Raw genomic sequence first — 23,131 nt, 5'->3', positions numbered from 1 at the left:
GAAGCTCAGATATCCGAGTGTAAGTGAATGCAGCATCGGCTTCTGCGCTATGCGCATCACGTTAGCAAAGGTAGGAGAGCCAAGCACGAAACACGGCACTGCAGGAAACAATTTTTCGGTGAAAGAAAATGAGGACAGAATAAATGTCCTGGTAAGTAATATTAAGTTTGTTGAGTTTAGTAAACTTCGGTGAAATTAGAATACCAAGGAGAAAATAACACTTAAAGAATTATTGCAGCCGTGGAATATTTCAGACAGTATGCTACTGAGGGCAGCTAACATAAGAGTTATGAGTTATAAGATATAATCTAAGTCGTAACATTGCTGTATGGAGCTGCAGATTTGGTTGCAGGTTAACATAGCTGGACTGGCCATCGGGCATACCGGGCATGTGCCCGGTGACTTATTTTTTATTTTTTTTGTAATGGCATGAACAATGAAAGGTGGTGGATTGGCCAGATGCAGGTCGATGTGTAAAAATAACTCAGTTGTTTGGTGGTGGCTATGACGGGGCTTCCACAGAGGCCAGCAGGTGGATGAGGGAAGGGGAGGCAGGAGGAGAGCCCCGAGGCAGCCGCCAGTCCGAGTGTCAGGTGAACTGAACTTCAGGTAAGTATGACCTGCAGTCTATCTGGGTCAGATATAAACCAAGTTTAGGTGGAGTTTATTTTTGTTGTGCTGACTTTTTACTGTCAGTTGCAATAACTCGTACTGCGTTCTAGCCAGCTTGACAGAGTTTATATACAGCTGGGTGGGTGCTATGATGTTACTGATAGTGAACTTTATTTTATTCATAAAGTTAGTAGAGTTGCCAACGGCTCCTTAAAAAAATGGAATGGTCCCTCATTCAGAGAAAATATTACACGTTTCGTATTGAGCTGAGAAGAGACGCAGTTTGTCCCGAACTTTCGCTAGAATGGAAAAAAGACACAAAGCTGGAGTTATTCTGTCTTTATGCTGCACAGCTGCCTCTTCTCTCATTCTCTCCCCCTCCCTCTCCTGTTGCTACTTCAATCATTAAACTGATCAATGATCAGCTGATCGGCTTTTCTCTCTCATTTATTTATCGCTCACTTTGCGCCAGAAAGAGGAAACCAGCAGATATTGCGCTAAACAACAGCAGCACGTTTAAGCTTGATCAGCTGTTGTTAGAATTTATTTAATATTAATTTCTAGTATCAGCTGATGTTTGCTGGAGCCACAGCTGTAAAGCTGCTGGTCATGATGTCAGTTTGGATATGTGGTGAGAGGGAAACATGAAGATGAAACCAGGAGATGTCCTTACTGAATCATCAGAGCTGTGATGGAGAAACAGGTTTACCTTTTAGGTGACATGAATGAGTTGAAGGGAAGTTATGAACTGTTTCTGAGAGACAAATAACACCAGGATCCTTTTCTAAGTAGCTGACAGCTGGTAACTGTGCAGGGGCGGATCTAGGAAAGTTTTGCCAGGGGGCCAGGTAGGGCATTAACAGGGAAAGGGGGGCACAAAGAAATACTTTTCTTTCTTATTCTCATTTAAAATATCTCGCTTTTATTAAATAATTATCTAAATCGTACAACCAAAGTTTTTATCTGACGTAAAATGTATAGAAATCATACATATACCAACAAGACTGTACATCACTGTCACAACAGCGTTTGTTTTCAGTCAAAGTCTTTATGGCTTTAATACCTGGTGGGTCAATCTGTAGTGAAAATGCCCGATTTTCTGTCCCAGTCCAGCCCTGCAGGTTAATACTGGCAGTGTCACCATGCCAGCTGACTGTATTTCATCATCAGCCAGTGTTGTTCTTTATCAATATTACCAAAGTTTACCATAAGGCAGCATAGAAAGTATTTACTTGCTTTCAGGTTTTATTCAAATGTTAGTCTTTTCATTTGTTTCCCCACTTTTTTCCTGTTTCAAACTCAAACACCAGTTTGTGAGAAGATTATCTTCTTTTTTTAACAGGCAGATAAAGTTTTGCATTGGCATTGGCTAATTTGTCAATTGTTTGTTACAAATGTTCGTATTTTAATTTTCAAAAATGTTTTTGCCCAAAACATATGTGCACTATATGTCAGTAAAAATACTATGCAAATATTGATGTCCTTGAATGCTGAGTAAACACTGACAAAGCACTGATTGTATCTCTTTTTCTTTATCAACGCAGTATCTAAAAACTTTGCACCGTAGTGGTTAAAATCTCATTCTAATAAGAGTTAAAAGTGCATTTGGTTATTAGGTTTATAGGATTATTGAATTATGGTTAACGGTTGGTAGAATTTTTTTTTAAACATTATCTGCCACCCTTCTCCAAATCTGTGCCCCTACCTGGCCCCCCCAACAAAAATTTTCTAGACACGCCACTGATGGTGGCACGGTGGTTAGCACTGTTGCCGCACAGCAAGAAGGTCCTGAGTTCAATTCCACCATCAGGCCGGGTTCTTTCTGTGTGGAGTTTGCATGTTCTCCCCGTGTTTGCGTGGGTTCTCTCCGGGTACTCCGGCTTCCTCCCACCGTCCAAAGACATGCAGCTTGTGGGGATAGGTTAATTGGATAATCCAAATTGCCACTAGGTGTGAATGTGAGTGTGAATGGTTGTCTGTCCTTGTGTGTCGGCCCTGCGACAGACTGGCGACCTCTCCAGGGTGTACCCCGCCTCTCGCCCTATGACAGCTGGGATAGGCTCCAGCGCCCCCCGCGACCCTGAAAAGGATAAGCGGAAGCGAATGGATGGATGGATGGATGGTGAGGGATGGTGTGACTTTTCTCAATGCCACACTTTTGGCAAAGTTGCTGAAACAGGTTGTTCTAAAATTGTCTGCCTTGGTGTGGAAACAGCTCCCAACTTGGATTCAGGAGACAGATACCTAATCCTACTTTAGTTATGCAGCAATAGGGTTAAGCTGCTGGGTGCTTCCTATGATGCACAGAGTGTTTCTTCTTCACTTATCTCTTTTCACTCTATGTATTTATACACCTCTCTACATTTATTATCAGTTATTATTAATCTCTGGATCTCTTCCACAGCATTCCTTTGTCCTGTCTCCCTTCCTTCACCTGCAACCGGTCACTGTGGATGGCCAACTGTCCTTGAGCCTTATCAGTAGAACATCAGTCCAGTGATCATAGGATAATAGAGATGGAGGGGAAATGAAAGTCAAACCCAGATTTATGTGTGTTTTAAACTTCACACCCTTTTTTGTAAAGGTTCATACTGGTCCACAGTCTCCACTGGTGGATGTCTTGGGACACTTGCTCTGTAGCTAAATAGAGAGCAATGAGGAGACAACTGACTGACACCTCAGTTGAGTCCCACCAAAAGCTGACTTAGAGATCTAAAGTGACCTAAAAAATCTCTCAGATTTACCTGTTGGTGTTAGTGTGTGATAGGTTTGTAGCTTGAACCTATTCGCTGGAACGTTGAGGACAATATAATTACACAGCAAGCAAGACACGAAGTAGGCAAAGTTCTTCTTGTTACTCATGCATGAGGGAGACCTGCCTGGAGCCAAGTGTCGTTCCACCACTTGACCTCCGTCAGACTCTCAGCCAGGTTCCCCATAGCACTCCTTTTATTGTGGTTACATGAATATGCATAGGGTCATTAACATATAACATCTTACATAGGTATACATGTGAACAAAGAATACTGTGTGTGTGTGTGTGTGTGTGTGTGTGTGTGTGTGGGGGGGGGGGGGGGGGGGGTCAGAGTGTGACCCCATAACCCATAAATGACTTCCCTAAACCTGCTAGTCTGGAAGTCCAACAGTTCATCTAAACAAAAGGCACTTAGCCTAAAACAGATACAGCCACGTTTATCCTGCCATAAAACAATAAAACAAGGTACGACCTCTTCTCATGCTCCCAGGATGTAGGTGTGCATTCCAGTGTGGAATACACACCAAGTCTTTGCAGCCTGCTAAAGATCACACATCCTATCACTACACAATTGATTATACACCTCTAAGCATATATGGTTAAATATTTCTAAGCATAAATGACAATCAACAATACAAAACTTAACAGTGTGGCTATCCTCTGGATGTGTTCACTTAATTTTAATGATAATCTCTATCAGTTTTATTTTATTTTTTTATTCCACTTGTTTTCCACTGAATTACTGGTTCATTAGTTAGCTAATATAAACTAATGTAAGCAGCAACCGACCAACCAACTCAGTGATGTCACGTTCTGTGCTGGCAAAAAGGTACAGCTAAACATGATCCAAAAAGTTTAACTTTAAGCGCTTATTGCTTAAATCCAGCTCCACAGACGGTTACATCTATGTCAGTTTTTAAGAACTCCGTGATGAAAATTAGTCTTTATATGTGCAGTTTTATATCCACTTTAACAACAAAAGAATATGTGTTGTCTGAAATGTTTCTCAGAGTGTTTGAATGCATCTTGTTGCATTTTTACCAGCTGAATGGTCATTATTAGTCAGAAATATTTAAGTACAAATTTAACTTGAAGGCAACTTGCTTTTGTTTGTTTGTTTCAGAGCGACACACATACATTGAGACTGCAGCCACTGGTTGGAATGAATCTCCTGAGTTAACTGAAGTCATATTTGTAAATGGTCAGGAGTTTGTGCATTATAAGAGCAGCTTGAAGAAGATGGTACCCAAGACTGAGTGGATTGAGAAAACTGTAGATCCTGAATATTGGGAAAGAGAGAGACAGAGAAACATACGCAATGAGCAAGCGATCAAAGCACACGTCGTCTGGCTAATGGAGCGTTTGAATCAGACTAGCGGTGAGTAAAAAACACTGAAACCTAAAGATCCTCCTGAGATAAAATAACTTTTTTGGTGATTTCCTTTCCCTTTTGGAGCTAAATGAGGCCACTTAAACACATGAGATATCAATGGAAAGCACATGATGTCCTCTATTAAGAGCATCAGGACTTAGTGGGGCAGCTCAAATAAGTAAAACAATATAGATCAAAAACAAATGTCCATTGGAGAGGACATAAATGGACAGGCTGATTCTCAGGAAGATATAATGTTATGTAATGCTGATGTGTGTGTATATGTGTGTGTGTTTGTGTGTGTACACAATCCACACTTCCTGATTTTTTTGTTTTTGCATATTCTTCACACTTACATGTTTCACATCATCAAGCAAATTTTAATATTAAACAAAGATAAGCCGAGCAAATACAACTGCAGTTTTAATGATGATTTCATATATTAAAGGGGAAAAAAGCTACGACCCTGAAAAAGTCATTGTCTCCTAAACTGGATAACTGGTTGTGCAATCCTTGGCAGGAAGGATGGGGATTGATGAGAATGTAGTGATTCTGATTTTATCATTGATATCACTTATCAGTTCAGTTCCTTATTGATTCTCATTGGGTTCTCAAAGATATTCTAGTCATACAAATTCATCGCAGGCTGTGTAGTGAACTGTTTGTGCATGTTCGAGGTATTTGACCTATTTGTTGTGATCAGAGTTGTGGTCATTATTTAAAAAGTAATGTATTACACATATTACACAGTAATGCAGTACATTATTTAATTACTCACAGAAGTAATTTGTTATACTACTTGTTACAGTCCATTCGTGTTACTCTGTAAAATGTTCTGAAACATGCTGTCATATAATAATCAGTTAATAGTATAAACCTATAGGTTACAGTCACACACCAACACAAATCACTATCCTAATGAGAACACACACGTGATCTTTGTCTTAGTAATTTGGGCATGAACACAAAGCAAAGATGAAAACCAGCACACAGCAACTTCAAAATGATCGTCACGGTGATTCTGCTAAAGATGAACAGGGAGAAAACGGGGCTGCAGTCTGACTGCTCACCAGTTTGTTAACTGTTGAAGTTCAGGGTCTGACTGAGTTCTGCATTCAGCTTTAACATCTTGGACAGCTTAGCGTTAGCATGCTGTCTGGCTAGCTTAGCATTAGCATGGTGTCCATGCAGATGCAGCTGAAATTGTGTTAGCAGCATAATGCAGTTGTTTCTGTCCTGGAGGCAGTTTGCACTTTACCATCACACACCTCCTTTTGTGCAAAAAAAAAAAAGAAAAAAAAAAAGAGATTGTCCATATCCATTCTGCAGGCTGCCATTTTCTTCCTCCTACACACTGAAATCAGCTGATTGTAGCACAAGTGCAAATGAAACCAACTGGCAGGATCAATAGGTAAGCTGACCAACAAATCCAAATTGGATTACTGGGAACCAGTGTTCTTGATTCCCATCCCTAAATGGCAGCAACGACTGGAATCAATCATTTGTTTGTTGCTCAGTCACATTGGAGGGGTTTTGAGCACGAATGACCTCTTTAAGTATCTCAATCAGATTTAAGTCCAAACTTTGATTAGACCACTCTAAAACCTTCCTTTAGTTATTTGTTTTGTTTTGTTTTAGCCATTCAGGGGCAGACTTACTGGTATGTTTTAGATCATTGTCCACCTGTGTAACCCAAGTGTGCTTTCAGGGCATGTTCTATGTTCTATGATTGATGGGTTTGTTGTGAATTTTCACTGGTGCAGCCATAGCATGAATTTGAAAATTCAGCTAAATTTTGATATTATAATGTTAACACAAAGTTGATAACAGTTAAGGGTCTCTGTGGCAGAGGTGGCAAAAGTACAGACATTCAGTACTTAAGTAGAAGTACAGATACGAGTGTTAAAAATACTCCAGTAAAAGTAAAAACGTACAGACTGTGAAATGTACTTAAAGTAAGAAAGTAAAAAAGCAGGTCTTTGGAGAACATTTCTATTTTTGTGCAAAGCTACCTGAACATTGTGTTATATTAATGTAATAATAAAATAATATTAATAAATGAGAAACAAACTTTAGTTTAAATTTTAATTCTAATAAATGCACTTAGCTTGAATGAGTCAAGTAAAAAATGAGCAGAGGAAAAGAAGAAAAATTTAAAAATATCTCTATTTTCTGTTCTTACATTGTAGAGGATGACTTTGCCTCCAAGTAGGAAAAAGAGTAGAGACTGGGTTGAAATGGGATTTAGCAGGTGGCAAAACCCTAAAATTGGTTGTGGTGGCTGTAGGAATGCAGCTAAGATAATGATGGGAAAGAAAAGGGTTTGCTGCTGGGTTCCTTTGACCCAGACCACAGTGAATCTTTATACACAGTTAATTAAAGCAAGCCCTAAAAAGTTAATTCTGTTCATCTGGAAGAAATGTTTCTTCCACGGAAAACACTGAAATAATTTCATCACCTGGCTGATTGAGTATGCATCAAAACAATTAAAGCAAACGTTAGAGTGTCCAGTTGCCAAGAGCATGCTCTCTCAGAGGTGTTTTGAGTGTCATGTGGACTAAATAGCAGCTCCAGAAACACTGATTTGATGTGCTGACTTCATAAAAAGGATGTGTTTTGTTGTGTGTCTTTGATTATTCCCTACATAGGGTAGCTCAGTGCTTTTTTGTCTATATTAAAAACACTGAGGCTCTCTTAACATTGAATAAAAAGGACTGCTTCTTTACAACAGTTTGAGGGTTGCTGTCTGCTGAACAGCATCTAAAGATAGAATATCTCTCATTTACTACAGTTCTTTATCTTTCAGGTGTTCACATTTTGCAGTGGATGTACGGCTGTGAGTGGAACGAAGACACAGAAGAGGTGACTGGATTTGAGATACTTGGTTATGATGGAAAAGATTATGTTGCATTTGACCTGAAGACAGAGACATATATTGCTTCAGCACCTCAGGCTGTTATAACCAAACATAACTGGGACAGAGACAAAACTCGCATATTATACAAGAAGTACTTCCTCACACAGGAGTGTGTTGACAAACTGAAGAACTTTGTGAACTCTGGGAGGAAATCTCTGATGAAAACAGGTAAAATCACCATATTTAGAGCAATGGACACAATATTCATATGACTCAATGTCGGTGTCCATAATAATTTTAAAAAAAAGTTTTCTAATTTTTCTCATCACCTCTCTTCACTATATATTTACCACTGTGTTTTGTTTTTTACATTCATGGCTTTTTTTTCTTTGTTTTTCTACTAACGTCATCTTAGTCCTTTCTATTAAGATTCTTAGTTTCATTTCAGGGGCAGCACGGTGGCACGGTGGTTAGCACTGTTGCCGCACAGCAAGAAGGTCCTGAGTTCAATTCCACCATCAGGCCGGGGTCTTTCTGTGTGGAGTTTGCATGTTCTCCCCGTGTTTGCGTGGGTTCTCTCCGGGTACTCCGGCTTCCTCCCACCGTCCAAAGACATGCAGCTTGTGGGGATAGGTTAATTGGATAATCCAAATTGCCACTAGGTGTGAATGTGTGAATGAATGTGAGTGCGAATGGTTGTCTGTCTCTGTGTGTTGGCCCTGCGACAGACTGGCGAACTGTCCAGGGTGTACCCCGCCTCTTGCCCTATGACAGCTGGGATAGGCTCCAGCGCCCCCCGCGACCCTGAAAAGGATAAGCGGAAGCGAATGGATGGATGGATGGATAGGTTCATTTCATGCTTTTATTGTCAGTTTCCATCTCTTCCTTATTACTCTGCATTTATATTACTCTCGTGATACACTGGTGAGCTGTCCACCTCTTACACATTGACAGCTAGGATCGGCTCCAGGGTTGCAGAGCAGCTTATGTTGGATAAACTGTCATGGTCCTGGATCTTTGACCCAGAAGGTCTTTCAAATTCTGTTTATTATTAAATGTCTTCAGTTTGATTCTTAGTCGGCTTTTTTTTTAAGTTTTCATCTTTGTGTGTTTCCTTCATGTTTTCTACCCTGAGTTTAGTTCCAGTTTCTGTTGTGTTTATCGTCTTGTACTGTTTCTGGGAACTCTTTATTCCTTACTAATTTTTGGTGTCCTCGTTGTATTCTTAGTACTCTTTCTTTTTTTCCCTTCTTAGGCTCTTATCAGCCTAAATAAACAACTTGTCTGAACATTACACTTTCTAGTATGAACTTTGTGGACACACTTGGCTTCTGGCAGCCTATCTATCCATCATATCTGGGGTGTTCCTTGTCTTTTTCCCTATGACAACAGAAACAGTAATATAAAAGTACAGTTAATAAGACATAAACTAAAAACCTCTTTACTCTTTAGTTCCTCCCTCAGTGTCTCTCCTCCAGAAGACGCCCTCCTCTCCCATCAGCTACCACGCTACGGGATTTTTTCCTAACGTAGCTGAGATGTTCTGGAGGAAAGATGGAGAGGAGCTTCATGAGGGTGTGCACAAAGGAGAGATCCTCCCCAACAATGATGAGACCTTCCAGATGAGTGTTGATCTGAAACTTTCATCAGTCAAACCTGAAGACTGGGAGAGGCACGAATGTGTGTTTCAGTTCAGTGGTGTCAACAAGGAGATCGTCACCAAACTGGACAAAACAAAAATCAAGACCAATACAGGTAAGACTGAATTCAAAGGGAGATTATTAATCTTTAAAAAATATATTTATCTTTCTTCTGGCCTGTTTTGTTATTCCATGTACACTGTAACCTGTCATCACCACAGTGGTTCAGTAAATGGTCACAAAAACTAATCAGCCATTTAATTACAATCTGATTTAAATAAATAATTTCAGAGTTAATGGGACAAAAGGTCAAGATCCAAAAATATATACACAGCTTTATTTTTTAATTCTCACTATGCATTTTGGAAAAATGTTATTTTTATTTTTTACATTTTAGTATTTTCACAGTATGTTTCTCATCAAGTTCACAAAAATCATCCTAAACTGTGCACAGGTTAGATCTGATGCTGTTATTTTAAATAAAGGATTAAACTTTCCATGATGTTTATTTATAACTTGTTTTCTCACAGCATGTAAAAACATAAATATATGCAGTATTGTAACACAGTTTTCACTGGGTCAGTCATTATGATGTATCTGCTGAGAATCAAACAGTAACTGTGATTCAGTTATTCTGACTAAACTCATCTTAAAACTCATTATTCACTGATCTATACTGAGAACATATCAGGTTGTTTAAGTCCTGCAATACTTTTAAAATAATCAAAGGACTAATGTAATGAACATAGTCTGATTACTCACTGGTCAGTGAGAGAAATATTGTAAATATTGTGGTTTCAGGTCCTTCAGGGTTTCATGTTGGTGGTGTTATCGGAGGTCTTGCGGTTCTTCTCCTGGCCGTCTGTATCGGAATCTATTTCAAGTTACGAGGAAATGGTAATGAGCAAAATATATTTTTATGCTTTATGAATGATATTCATGTGAAATATTTACTTTTTTTGGTGTTAATATTCTAATAAATTAATATAATTCATGCCCTGTTCCTATGATATAAAAAAATCATAAATTGGGAATATTTAATAATTTAGATAGCACTTACTAATTAAATTATGTAAAATACTTATTGTCTGATTAATTTCTAAATAAATAACTGTGATTATGTCTGTTTTCAGGGTTTAATCGTGCAAACTGTAAGTATTTTTAAAATGTGTTTAAAGTTATTTGGATGTTATTTGTGTACTGAATATAAAAAGATTTGTAGAGTCACTGACGTCAGCTTGACAGAAATAACTAATGTTGTTATTCATCTGAAAATATAATTCTTCTTTTTAAGCTTCTGATACTGTGACTTGAAGATTCAGACTCAAAAGTAATTAAATCCTAATGTAAGTACAGCACACCAAACTACACTATTTAATATCATCTCTAAAAACTTTTAAATATTATTTATTATTATATAAATGTCTATAAATGTAAAATAAATGTTCCAAATCCAAAAAGTATGAAGTAAAAAAAATGAATGACTGCATTAAACAGACTCAATATTTCTGTTCTGACAGGAGAGCAGTAAAGAGTAGACAACCATCTCTGAACTGAGGAAGGACCTAAGGGTGCAGCTGTGATTGCAGCCCCGACTCTCTGTGAATGGTGCTCATGACTACAGATCAAAGGTCATGACTTAATTGCAATCATAAAACTGACCTCGTGGCCCATTGCTAGTCAGTGGTGCTAATTCCAGTCATTATGCAAATGTTCTGGTCAGGGACGTGCAGAGAGGTTTAAAGGGGCGGGTGCGCAAAGTTAAAAAGGGGCACATTGAACCAGGCTGAATAACAACAACACACATTCATCAAGAATCTAATATGGGAAGGGCAGGGCTGTGTTGATCTGAGACTGTAGACATTAAAAAGTCCACAGGAGAGATGGTAGCTGATTAAACAAGTGTCATGAGATAATAACAAAATGCAAAGATTGGTGACAGCGCTTGGAACCATAAGGCAACGAAAAACTGTGAGAAATAAACTCGGCTCTGCCTGTGAATCACTCTTTGCTTCTCTTCTTCCTTCCTTCCCATCATTTCATATATCACTCTCCACTTGCTGTCTATCTGAGAACAAGGCACAACTTGCTATTGCAATAAACTATAATCTAATTATCCACACCTAACAACTCCAGCACTTAATCTATAATAAAATGATGACAGAAAAATGTTATAGCACTGCCTTTAGTAGCCTCATACAGCGCCTACTGTTTCCTCCTCATGTCCTTACCAGGCATGTCTGCACAATGTTATATCATGAGTAATATTTTTTTAAATCCAGCTAAATAAAACACACACATGCACACACAGTGACATTTTAGACCTTCTTCAGAATACTGTATATACTGTATATACTATGGGCATCATGGTGCTGATCCAGAATCCTTACATTATTATTCATTACTAGAGCTACAATAATAAAGCAATGAGGAGGGGGAAGTAATAAATATGAAATAATGTATTTATGATGATTCCATTTGTTTCACTATCCACTCTGTGCAGGGCAAAGCTTATTACATGTTTAAACTGTAGAGATACAATCATTTTACTGCTGTAAAATCCAACTTTTGTCTTATTTAAAATATAAATCTAATATAATCTGCTTCTTAATGTATGTTTTTTAAAATACAGCTTGTGTTTTTTTATATATTATAATTATAATAATTGTTATGTGGACATGCATATTAGATCGTTTTTTAGTGAAATATAATCCCTCCAGAAAGGCAGGAAAAGCCCGGAAACTTACTTTAAAACTAAATATGTTCCCTAAAACGGTGACAGAGCTACAGACCCATGACAGCCTTACACAGGTAGCCAGCAGCTGTGACCAGCACTACTTGTGCAGTTAATAAAAGGACAGGTAATGTTTGTCGCGCTGTTGCACACACAGCACGCTCGTTTGTTTCAGTTCATCAGTTGCAACAAGACAACTTACCAACGTGTACGTAATAAGCCAATACCCCTGTGTGCTACACACTACAGTGCACGCTGTACACCTACTTACTGGGTTTGTGGCATCAGTCTGTGTCTCTGAGTTAACTTGTTTCTCCTACAGCTCCGGACCGCAAAAAATGCGCGTGCTCTTTGTGAGCTCGTTCCCGGCTCGTAACCAGCGCGTTCTGCCGTCAAGGGCGATCATTGGTTAAATGTGATCATGTGACTGATGCAAGCCAGAAGGGCGATCATTGGTTAAATGTGATCATGTGACTGATGCAAGCCAGAAGGGCGATCATTGGTTAAATGTGATCATGTGACTGATGCAAGCCAGATCCTTTTATTTAGCAAAACTGTGATTAATAGTTAAATATTATTGTTGAGGGGCACAGACAAGACTCCGCACGCACACACACATAAAAAAATAAATAAAAAATTTTTAAAAGTTGCCTCAACAAAAGGGCACTTTGGGCACTCATCAGGAAAGGGGCGGGTGCTCAAGCCCCTCTAGCCCCCCCCTCTGCACGTCCCTGGTTCTGGTTATAAGTTTACAAGTCACTTGAATGAGCGACGAAACGTTTCTCCCACTGAAAGCGCTACGTCCAGATGAACAGAATCAGTCATTTTGTGTTTTTCACTCAGAAATTGCAACATTCACAGATGTAGATCCTAAATTAATTTAAACACAAGGACATTTTTGGGACATTCGGTGGAGTTCGGTGGAGATGTCACTGGATCTACTTTAGACAGCTGCTCTGTGTGCTGGATGTTTCACATGAAGAGCAGATGCTGCAACAACGCAGGTTGTAATCCAAGAAACATTGATCCTCCTGGAAGTTAGAAAACTCCACCTGCTGATGTGACTGTCCAACAACTGGCTTTAAAATCTTCTCAAAAGAAGTGTTAACTTTACATGACCATGCCCCAAGGAAGGCATGAATCAAGCTGTATGCTATAATTATAGTGTGTGTTTAGCCGCAGCTGTTCTTAGTTGTTTCTGCTCCACACACAATCATGTAGCTTTAGCTTTGCCAGCAGATTGTTGTCAGGTTTGTTCCTGGTGGGAGCTGGTCTGCAGTGTACTGAAAAGTCAAACTACTGTTTTTTTGATTAGCTTTTATTTAAGCATATAACTCCAATTTTAAATGTGAGCACAAAAAGATGTTGGTGCAAGTTATGGAGACTTTACTAGGCTGAGAAACCCAAATAAACATTTCAGAGAGAGCAAAAACGCACAAGTGGCCAAATCAATAATCCGGTGCATTATTAAAAAGGGCATGCTGGAGAGATTATATCTCTCGGCTGACCTGGGAACGCCTTGGAACGCCCCAGGATAAGCTAGAGGAGGTGGCTGGGGAGAGGGAGGTCTGGGCTTCTCTGCTTAGGCTGCTGACCCCACGACCCGGCCCCGGATAAAGTGGAAGAAGATGGATGGATTATTAAAAAGAATGAATGCACTGACCAGCTCGGCAACAACAAAAGGCCTGAAAGACCACAGAAGACAACTAAAGTGCATGATGGCAGAATTATTTACATGGTTACAAGAAATAACTTAAAACATCTAACCAAGCCAGTAACACTGGATGAGTATGTATGTCATTGTCATGGTCTACAGTCATGAGAACCATTATTTAATGTAAATACAGAGAGTTTACAACATGGTACAAAACACTGGTTACACTCAAGAACAGGAAGACTTTCCCAGAAAACATCTAAAACGGCGTACACAGAAATGTAAACAATAAAATGAATTAATAAATAAATCATTAAACAAATGAAACAAATGTTATAACAATGATGGGAAATGAAGAGCTTGGAAAAGAAAAACAGCTCATGATTGAAAGCACAGCAACTAGTGCTTCTAGTGTTTACTGATGATGTGTCTGCTCACAGAAACAGAACCATTAAATCTGAAGAGTCCAGGTCTATGATCTCTGCTCAGTTCACCAAAGGCTGCAAAACTGATTGTGCCTCAATACAAACAGATAGTAACCCAATGTTACAGCTCCATAATCCAAACTACATCTTATCACTGATATATACGCATATACATTTTTTAAAATGACCTTTTGTGATTCCCATTGCGTTTCCACCAGGTATTATATTTAAACTCTTTTTACATTTTCTTCTCATTCCTGTTAATGTGCTGTGTTCATGTAAGCTTTACATCAAAGTGCACTCCTAAAAATTCCAATGACATGCAGATAGATGAAGCAATCTTTGCTTATATGTTTCCTTTTTACATACATGATTTTGTTTTATTTTCTATGGAGAGCTGAAATCCTCATGTAGTAGCCCATATTTGTGCCTGCTTAACTGCTTCTTGCAGCTGCTTTTAAACAATCTGCACACTTCTTCCTCTCTTCTTCCTGATGAGTGTATCATCTGCAAAAGCTGACTTTCCTATATGCCTGAAGGGATTTGATCAAAGATATATTTAGGGGTAAGAAAACACTTAAAGACAAAGCTTACTTTTATATTCAGCAGTACTACAATCCCATTGCTAGATGGCGCCATCTGACAAACCAAACCCAGCAGCACATTGTGGAGAAACCTACTCTTAAAAATAAAAGAAGTCCTGCAGCAGAGCTTAATGATAGTCTTTGATGCTTAGACAGGTTTATGTGCAGAATTTGTGGTTTAATCATGAACAGTGGGATTATAGCTTGAAGTGAGTTCATATGAGAGGCAGCAAGTTATGAGAAAGAGTCTGTGAGGGCAGAGGTCAGAGGTCAGATGAGGACAAGAGAAACAGAAATAACAGAAAGTCTTAAAATCCAACATTATATTTTAATTTTTATATGTAAATACATAATATTCAGTCGTAGACCTTCGGTTTAGACAATAATACTTAAATATTGATCTTTATTTGTTTTTATACATAAAAAAATTCAACATTTCTGATTTTAGGAATTGATCGTTTCCTTATTTTATCATTGCAGCAACGTTGCAGAAAGAGAAGGACACACAGCTATTCCAGCTGATTTGGCTGGAATAGGTTTCCAGATGAATTTGTGGTGGATGAATAATTGTATCTGGATTACTTGGGGAAGTTATTTGTATATGAGTGTAAACACGAGCATAATTTAAATTACTTTTAAAATGGATTTAGTAAGAATGTGATTAAGTATAAATAACTTCAGAAAATATGTGATAACAGCTGTGAAGCAAATAGACGGCCTACAGTGAGGTAGTGGTTGAAGACGAGGCCCACAGACTACACACCACTGGCTCTTTGTTTCTGAGGTCATTCTGCCTGATAAGTTTCACTTTCGAGAGAAAACCTTAGTTCCCTTTTTTTGCCTGGTTACTGTTAAGATGCAGCCAGCTTTGAATTCCTATTGGTCAGAGAGGAGCTACTGCGCATGCGGCAGTTTTATTTTGAGTGTGGCGGAGTCTAAACAACAAACAGACATTTTTTCCTTCTTTGTTACAGTCAGGTGTATTAACACCACCCACTGAATTCTGCTGCTGACCCACATCTCAAAAATCCAAATCTTATAAATGAGAGCGAGAGAGAAATAAATATATTGGACATTGTGGCAAATCCTACTCAAAAAACAAATAAAAAATATCAGACGAGGACAAGAGAAACAGAACTAGTAAAAAGTCTTAAAATCCACAAACATACAACTTTGTTTTTATATTCCAAATGTATAATATTATGTCTGTAACCCTTGGATTCAGGCAATAATACTTAAATATTGTGGTTTTATGTGTTTTATACATACATAGTTCTACATTGCTAAAGTTTTTCTGATGTTAATCATTATTAGCTTCATTTCTTTATCATTGCAGCAATGTTGCAAAACCAGGAAGACAAAAAGCCTTGACTACCTGGCGCTTAAATTAGATAACAGCGTCTTTGTTTGTGTGCCAACGCTTGCAAATCAAACCAGATCCAGCTTCATAAACACAAAAACGAAACCTAACAGAGTCATCACGTGGTTTCTCAGAACAGCACAGATGGAGTGCTGTTTGAGTCCAGTGGTGGCGCTCTAACACCGTGAATGATCAGAAGATTTGCTGAAGTTTTCCGCTGGAGCTTCAACTTCTGTCATTTCTTTGTTTGCAAGTCACAGCCCAGAAGAGCACCAGCTGGGTGTGTCACAGTGACAACACACACCAGCATCTGTGTGAGGGTGATGCTGTGTGAATCTAAGTTTAGGAAGGTAACAAAGAAACACAAACTCATGCTTCAGAAGGGTGTTGTGTTTTTATAACCTCTCAAAATAAAAACAGGAAATGCATCAGAGCTCTGTCTGATTTTAGGCGGATTCCTTTGTTCTGGTTTGAAAACAATATACTTCTTCCCACTTTAAAGACAGGAGAAATTAAAGAATGACAGAAGCTGTAAGTTTACATATGCAGGCAAATGAAAAGATAAAGAGGCAAATCTCAAATTTAAAAGATGTGATGTTGCTGGAAGCTAAATGAGATCACTGACTTTGTTCATTTGTTCTTTGACATTTCACATTCTCTGAATTCATCTTAAAAACCTGCTCATTTTCTCTACACAATTAAAGCTCTAGTTCATCATTGTCATGTTATAATGCTGAAAACAGCCTCTGTAATCTGGTTAAACTGGTTACTTTGCTGCTTTTCTGAGATTAAATATGATAATCTCTGAATATTGGGCACCTTTACTCTGACTGCTTTCTCCTCACATTGCAGCATTTAGTGTCTAACCTTACCCAAAGTTATTAAGTGTATACGTTTTTCATCACTATGTGTTTTTCTCTGGTCTGTCTATCCCAATATTTTAGAAATAAAATCTTTTCTTTTTTGCTTTGGTTTTTATATTTGACAGCTTTGTTGACTTTTCTAGACTTTAAATCATATTATAAGCTCATGAAATACAACAGTTACAAGCACATGACACCTGCACCTGAAGCCTCTGAGTATATTCTAGTTAAAGAGTCAGCATTATCTGATCTTGACCTCTTCTCATGTTTTCAGTGTGCAGGCTTTCATGTCACAAACTCTCAGGTTACACAGAGGTGGTGACCCCTGTGGTTGGCCAAGCTTTAAACTGCTGAACCGTATTTGATGGAACTCAACCACATAACGCAGTATTAATACTGCTTACAAATCAATAACCTCTTACAACTTAATTTGACTTGACCCTATAGTCCAAAAATGTGCATTTTAGGTTAACTGGTGATTAAATGAAGCATAGGTGTGGATGTGAGAGTGTATGGTTTGCTCTTTCTCTCTCTCTCTGGGCGAGACCTGTTAGAGTGTACCTTATCTCTTGTCCCAAATCAGGTGAAATAGGTTGCAAGCTAAATTTGTGGGTGGATGAATAATTGTATCTGGATTACTCTGGGAACTCAAAGTTAATTGCATAGTTGTGTAAACATGAGCATAACTACTTTTAAAATGGCATTAGTAAGAATATGATTAAGTACAAATAACTCCAGAAAATATGTGATAACAGCTGTGACACAAATATACATGACTGGTATGTGTCTTTAATCCCTACGTCACTTTAGGTCTCTGATCAAAATCACAGATTAGGCGCTACTAGCTCTTTGTTTCTGTCATTCTCCACTTTCCAAAATAAATTAGTAAATAAATAAACCTCGGTTCTCTCATTTTGCCTGGTTACTGGTGAGGCGCATCCAGCTTTGAATTCCTATTGGTCAGAGAGGAGTCACTGCACGTGCGGACTCAGAGGCTGTAGTTTCATTTTGTGGCAAAATTCAAACAATAAACGGTTGTATTCATTTTTTCTTCTTATATTGAGAGAATTGAATTGAAAATGAGGACGTTTATGATGCTGCTTCTTTACTGGACAGCGTCTGTGTCTGCAGGTAAGCTTCATAAAAATGAAACTGTTCTTTAGAGATAGTGTTGCTCTCAGGTGGCTCAGGTGTTACTGTAAACAGACTCTCGGCTTGCATATATTCAAGAGTCAAGGTTTATTTTTATTTCGCAGGGTTGTTGTTGTTTTTTTAACAGAAATACACAGGCTTCAACAAGATGTTGCTTCTCGCCAGCATCTACAGTACAATGATCAGTAAAACAAATAAAATACAGCGATAACAAATCTAAAATAAGGATAAATAGCAATGACGCAGCAGCCTGCAGAGACACTGAGCAAACTCCAGTGTAAATAATCAGATTGATTCAGCTAGCAGCAGTCCTCTCACAGAGAGGGATTAAATTAGATCAGATTAAGTGTGTGTTTATGGTTTGTAAAGGGAGGGGCCAAAGTACATTTATCAGTCCCACAGTTTGTGCAAAGAAGCCTTCCAGCATCCTGCTGGTTCTGCAGCTGATGCTCCTGCACCTCTTTCCAGTTGCTGGAGTGAGAACAGGCCGTGAGAGGGCTGGTTTGGGTCCCTGGTGTTTGTAGCTGTTTGCAGAAAGCCTACAAACAGCTACAAACATCAAAACCAAAATGAGTGTTGGTTTACAAATTACTTTTTGTGGAAATTAAATTTCTAATTGTAGAAGAAGAAAATTTTAAGCTGCTCATAATGTTTTATGGTGTAAGGTATAGAAGTGTAATATTAGCAAAAAGGGAAAGAAACAGTTGTAATCTGCACAATACTAAAACATGAATTCATTGGCAGCCTATGGTCGGGTTAATGCCATAATAAGGACTGTAAATCATTACTGATGCAAAATGAAAATATAATCAAATCAAAATGACCTACAAACACCAGTTTTTACAAAACGAATTGTAAAAGTTTTTAAAATAAGATGATCAGAAAAGATAAAACATTGATTCATATTTTTTTTTTTGTATTTATAGAGGGGACATTATAGTTTTTTTATTTTGAAAATATGCTGATTTTTAAAGCCGTGTCTCACAACATTAAACATTTCTTCCAGTGAAGCACTCTCTGAAGTATTTCTACACTGCTTCCTCTCAAGTCCCAAACTTCCCAGAGTTCGTGGTTGTTGGGATGGTTGATGAAGTTCAGATGGTTCAGTTTGACAGCAACACCATGAGAACTGTGCCCAAACAGGACTGGATGAACAGAAGTATAGATGAGCAGTACTGGGAGAGAGAGACTGGGGGCTTTGTAAGTGCCCAGCAGGTGTTCAAAGCCAACATTGAAATCGCAAAGCAGCGCTTCAACCAAACTGGAGGTTTGTTTATGTTTTATTGTATTTTTACTGATATTTGCTGTTAATGTTTTCAGCGTTTATTATAGCCATAAACAGATTTGCATACATACACTTTAAAAATACTTCATTCAGATTAAAGATTTAAATACAGGATGACTCACGATGAATGTAAAGGGCAGATGGAGGGCAGCTAGTGAATCAGGAAGTGCAGAGGATGAGTAAAGAAGACGTGAGGGCAGCTGTAAGAGGATGAAGAGTGAAAAGGCAGTTTGTCCAGATCATACCTGTGGAGTTATGGGGATGTTTAGGAGAGAGAGCAGTGGACTTTTTAACCAGACTGCTTAACGTCTGGGGGACTGGGAAGCGGCAGTATGGCTTCATGCTGAGAAAGAGCATCACAGACGTGATGTTTCTTTCAGTGTTGATGGAAAAGTTTAGAGGAGGTCAGAAGGTGTTGCAAAGAAAGCACATGATAAGTTGTCAAAAGGTGAACTGTAGTGCTGCATGAGAAACTCAAGGATGACAGAGAAGTATGTGAGGGTGGTGCAGGACATGTATCTGGACAGTGGTGTGTGTGGTTGGAGTGACAGTTGGGTTCAAGGTGGGGGTGGGATTACATCATGGATCTGCTCTGAGCCCCCTCATGTTTGTAATGGGGATGGGCAGGTTAACAGATGAGGTCAGACTGAAGTCTCCATGGACTATGATGTTTCCAGAAGGTATTGTGATCTCTAGTGAGAGCAGGGAGCAGGTGGAAGGGGTGGGGTTATACACTGGTGAGAAGAGAAATGAAAATCAGTAGAAGCAACACAGAGTGCATGTGTGTGAATGACAGTGTAACAGTGTTACAGAGAGGATGCAAGAAGCAGAAATAGTGATGATTATTAATTTAAATAACTAGGTCAACCATCCAAAGTACCTGGCAGTGCACAACAGAAGTGCAGGGTGTCAGGGTGTGATCTGTGGTACAAGCAAGAGTGAAAGGGAAGGTTTACAAGAGGGTATTGAGACCTGCTGCGATGCATGGTGTGGAGATGAAGGCACCGAGTTGGAGGTAACAGAGCTGATGATGATTTTATTGGGAGTGACCAAGTGGCAAGACTGAGATGGTTTGGATGTTGAATGTGGAGCTGAGAAGAGAAAGACCTTGGAGGAAGTTCATGGATGTAGAGAAGGAGGATCTGCTGTGGCGACCCTTAAAGAGAGTGACCGAAAGAGGAAGAAGAAATGAAGAATTGTGAAGTCAAATGACATTTTTCTCTCTTTCATTTAACATTTTGAAAACAGTATTTGTACTGAGCTCACATCTTACATAGCTTGTCTTTAAGGATATTTATCATTATGCTTATTGAAACCAGTTGTAGCAACTCACTGCTGAACAGGCTTCTCTGTCCTGAAACCCTCCTTCTGTGGAAGCTGTGTTGAATCAGGTCAGGTGTTTTAGTCTCTGTTGACTTGTGTCTCTGTGTTTATATGTTGGATCTCACTCTGGTTCTGTCGTCTTCGTCTCTGTTCTTCTTTCAGGTGTTCACATTGTCCAGCGGATGTACGGCTGCGAATGGGACGATGTGACGAATGAGGTGGACGGATATGAGCAGTTTGGTTATGATGGAGAAGACTTCATAATATTTGACCTGCAGACAGAGACGTGGGTTGCTCCTAAACAACTGGCTGTGGTGACCAAACACAAGTGGGACAGTAACAAAGCTTTTATAACCAGTGTGAAGAACTATTACACTCAGATTTGTCCTGAGTGGCTGAAGAAGTATCTGAACTATGGGAGGAGCTCTTTAATGAGAACAGGTATCACATGACCAGACTTAGTGCAATAATTTACCTCATTTTTATTAAGTAATACAACTATTTTATGACCAACACAGTTAAGTTCAGTGTATTTTCTCTCTTCCTCTCTGTCTGCTAATCTCATGTATTTTTTTAAACAATAATCAAAATGTAATTTATCCGTTAAATTTCAAAACCATCACTTCATCCTTTTACAATGTGTTTCCCGCTCCCTTCAAATATTTTTCTTATTTCTTTATTTTTATATTACAGAGTCTTTATTTGACTCTGTAATATCCTTCACATGGTACTATATGTACATTAATATGTGTTAGCATGCTGTTAATACAGAAACAGTGACCTGTGTGTCGCTTTACTCTCCAGTTCTTCCCTCAGTGTCTCTCCTCCAGAAGTCTTCCTCCTCTGCCATCAGCTGCCACGCTACAGGTTTCTATCCTGACAGAGCCAAGATGATGTGGAGGAAAGATGGAGAGGAGACTCATGAGGGTGTGGAGATAGGAGAGATCCTCACCAACAATGATGGGACCTTCCAGAGGAGTGTTAACCTGGATCTGAGATCTGTTCCAGCTGAAGACTGGAGGAGGTACGACTGTGTGTTTCAGTTCTCTGGTATAAATGAAAACGTCACCACCACACTGGATAAAACAGCCATCAGGACAAATGAAGGTAAGAAAATTATCAGAAATGATGAAGATGTGTTGTTTGTATTGTTTTGTGTTTGAGCTGATGGGTGTCATAAAATATTGACTTTATTTTCAAAATCTAATTTGACTCATTTTATAGCCCACAATGGACCTCCTGTATGAACTCATGATATATAAACAGTCTAAAACAGAAAAAACCCCACAAACACAAATAATTTTTATATATAATAAACTAATCAATCATGGTTTGCAGTTGTAGCACTGACACTTTAAATGTTTGGATTTAATATAATATTAGTTTAGTATTAGTATAAGTCAAAGAAGTTAAAGACATTAAGGACACACATTTCAGTTTTGTTTTTCTCTTTATTTTCATTCAACATTTTTTGTTAATCATTGAACAAAAATTTTAGTGTTTTTTTTTTTGCAAAACGATATTTAAAATTAATAAATCAGTTGTTTACTGTTCTTCTTCTTTGTTTTTTCCTTTGTTTGTTTTTAGCCTCGACAGAAGTGCCCAACATCACGATCAGGCCCAGCTCCAGCCCCACTGCCGTCCCCATCAGCGTACCCATTGTCACTGCTGCTCTTGTTCTTGCTGTCGTTGCACTAATCGGATTCATTATTTACAAAAAGAAAACTGGTGAGTGAACCAAAGTGATGATTTCAGTATTTTTAGTGTTTTTCCAGGTTGCACATTAAGACAAGCTTCAGGTCCTGGTACAGCAATGATGTTTAAAGCCCCAGAGTGATGAGACTGTAACAGTATTATCATAGTGATAACCAATAGTAAATAAAGTAAAAGGTAAAGTAACATAGAGAGCTTTGTAATCCAGTTTGAGTTAGTGGTGTAGGGATCAGTGTTCCTGTATTTACAGCTATGATCACTGACATGTGATTCTTTCTTTTATTTACAGCTAAACCTTCTAAACCTTGTAAGTAAAATTTCTCATGTAGACATTTTGAGCTGAAACCTGTTCACATTAAAATCTGTTTCACTGAATGTGAATTAGAGACTAAAATTAAATGCATGGAAACAAGGCAGATGTTGGAAATTAACAACAGCATCACCACAGAGCAGCTCAGCCGGTTGCTGAAGTTTTTATGTTTTGATTTTGTCTGTCTGGTCTGATTTTTGTAGACATGAAGACTTCACCTGAAGATGATCCTGAAAGGATCCCTTCAGGTGTGTCTGTTTGTGCTTGGATTGGAGGATTTGTTTGTATCCTCATAAAAATTGTAATGTAGTGGCTTTATTTTTACATTTTCTAAATATGAAAGTAGAAGGTTAGATATTCAAACCATGTGTTCATATAGTCAGTTATAATAGTTTATAGTTACACAGCACTAAACAGAACAAAGCAATTAAAGCATCAGTACTAAAAACAGGTACCTTGGAAACATAGACGGCCCTGTCTCTGTTCAGTATG

At 38.5% G+C, this 23,131-nt stretch overlaps 1 protein-coding gene and 1 pseudogene across 4 annotated transcripts in view; both read left to right on the top strand.

Moving 5' to 3' along the window:
* Positions 1 to 10,975, top strand: part of LOC145423464 (class I histocompatibility antigen, F10 alpha chain-like) — a 39,364-nt gene extending 28,389 nt beyond the window's left edge. The window contains exons 1-7 of one of the 3 annotated variants that reach the window (XM_080296022.1): positions 3,834 to 4,745; positions 7,546 to 7,824; positions 9,049 to 9,351; positions 10,047 to 10,133; positions 10,370 to 10,387; positions 10,531 to 10,582; positions 10,757 to 10,975. In XM_080296022.1, coding sequence (XP_080152148.1) covers positions 4,607 to 4,745; positions 7,546 to 7,824; positions 9,049 to 9,351; positions 10,047 to 10,133; positions 10,370 to 10,387; positions 10,531 to 10,550 — 846 coding nt within the window. In that variant the 5' untranslated portion in view covers positions 3,834 to 4,606 and the 3' untranslated portion in view covers positions 10,551 to 10,582; positions 10,757 to 10,975. Of the gene's footprint in view, positions 1 to 3,833; positions 4,746 to 7,545; positions 7,825 to 9,048; positions 9,352 to 10,037; positions 10,134 to 10,369; positions 10,388 to 10,530; positions 10,583 to 10,756 lie in introns of those variants that run through there. The other 2 variants (XM_080296021.1, XM_080296023.1) reach the window with 2 other exon arrangements.
* Positions 1 to 23,131, top strand: part of LOC113015384 (uncharacterized) — a 70,205-nt pseudogene that overhangs the window by 44,130 nt on the left and 2,944 nt on the right. Inside the window, exons 6-10 of the transcript XR_013904505.1 lie at positions 20,779 to 21,057; positions 21,421 to 21,723; positions 22,204 to 22,344; positions 22,619 to 22,636; positions 22,843 to 22,887. The product of XR_013904505.1 is annotated as an uncharacterized LOC113015384 (transcript). The remainder of the gene's footprint in view (positions 1 to 20,778; positions 21,058 to 21,420; positions 21,724 to 22,203; positions 22,345 to 22,618; positions 22,637 to 22,842; positions 22,888 to 23,131) is intronic.

This window comes from Astatotilapia calliptera, chromosome 22 (assembly GCF_964374335.1).
Source record: "Astatotilapia calliptera chromosome 22, fAstCal68.1, whole genome shotgun sequence".
NCBI lineage: Eukaryota > Metazoa > Chordata > Actinopteri > Cichliformes > Cichlidae > Astatotilapia > Astatotilapia calliptera.
Note: the sequence above shows the minus strand (reverse complement) of the source record. Positions and strands in the feature narration are given on the sequence as shown.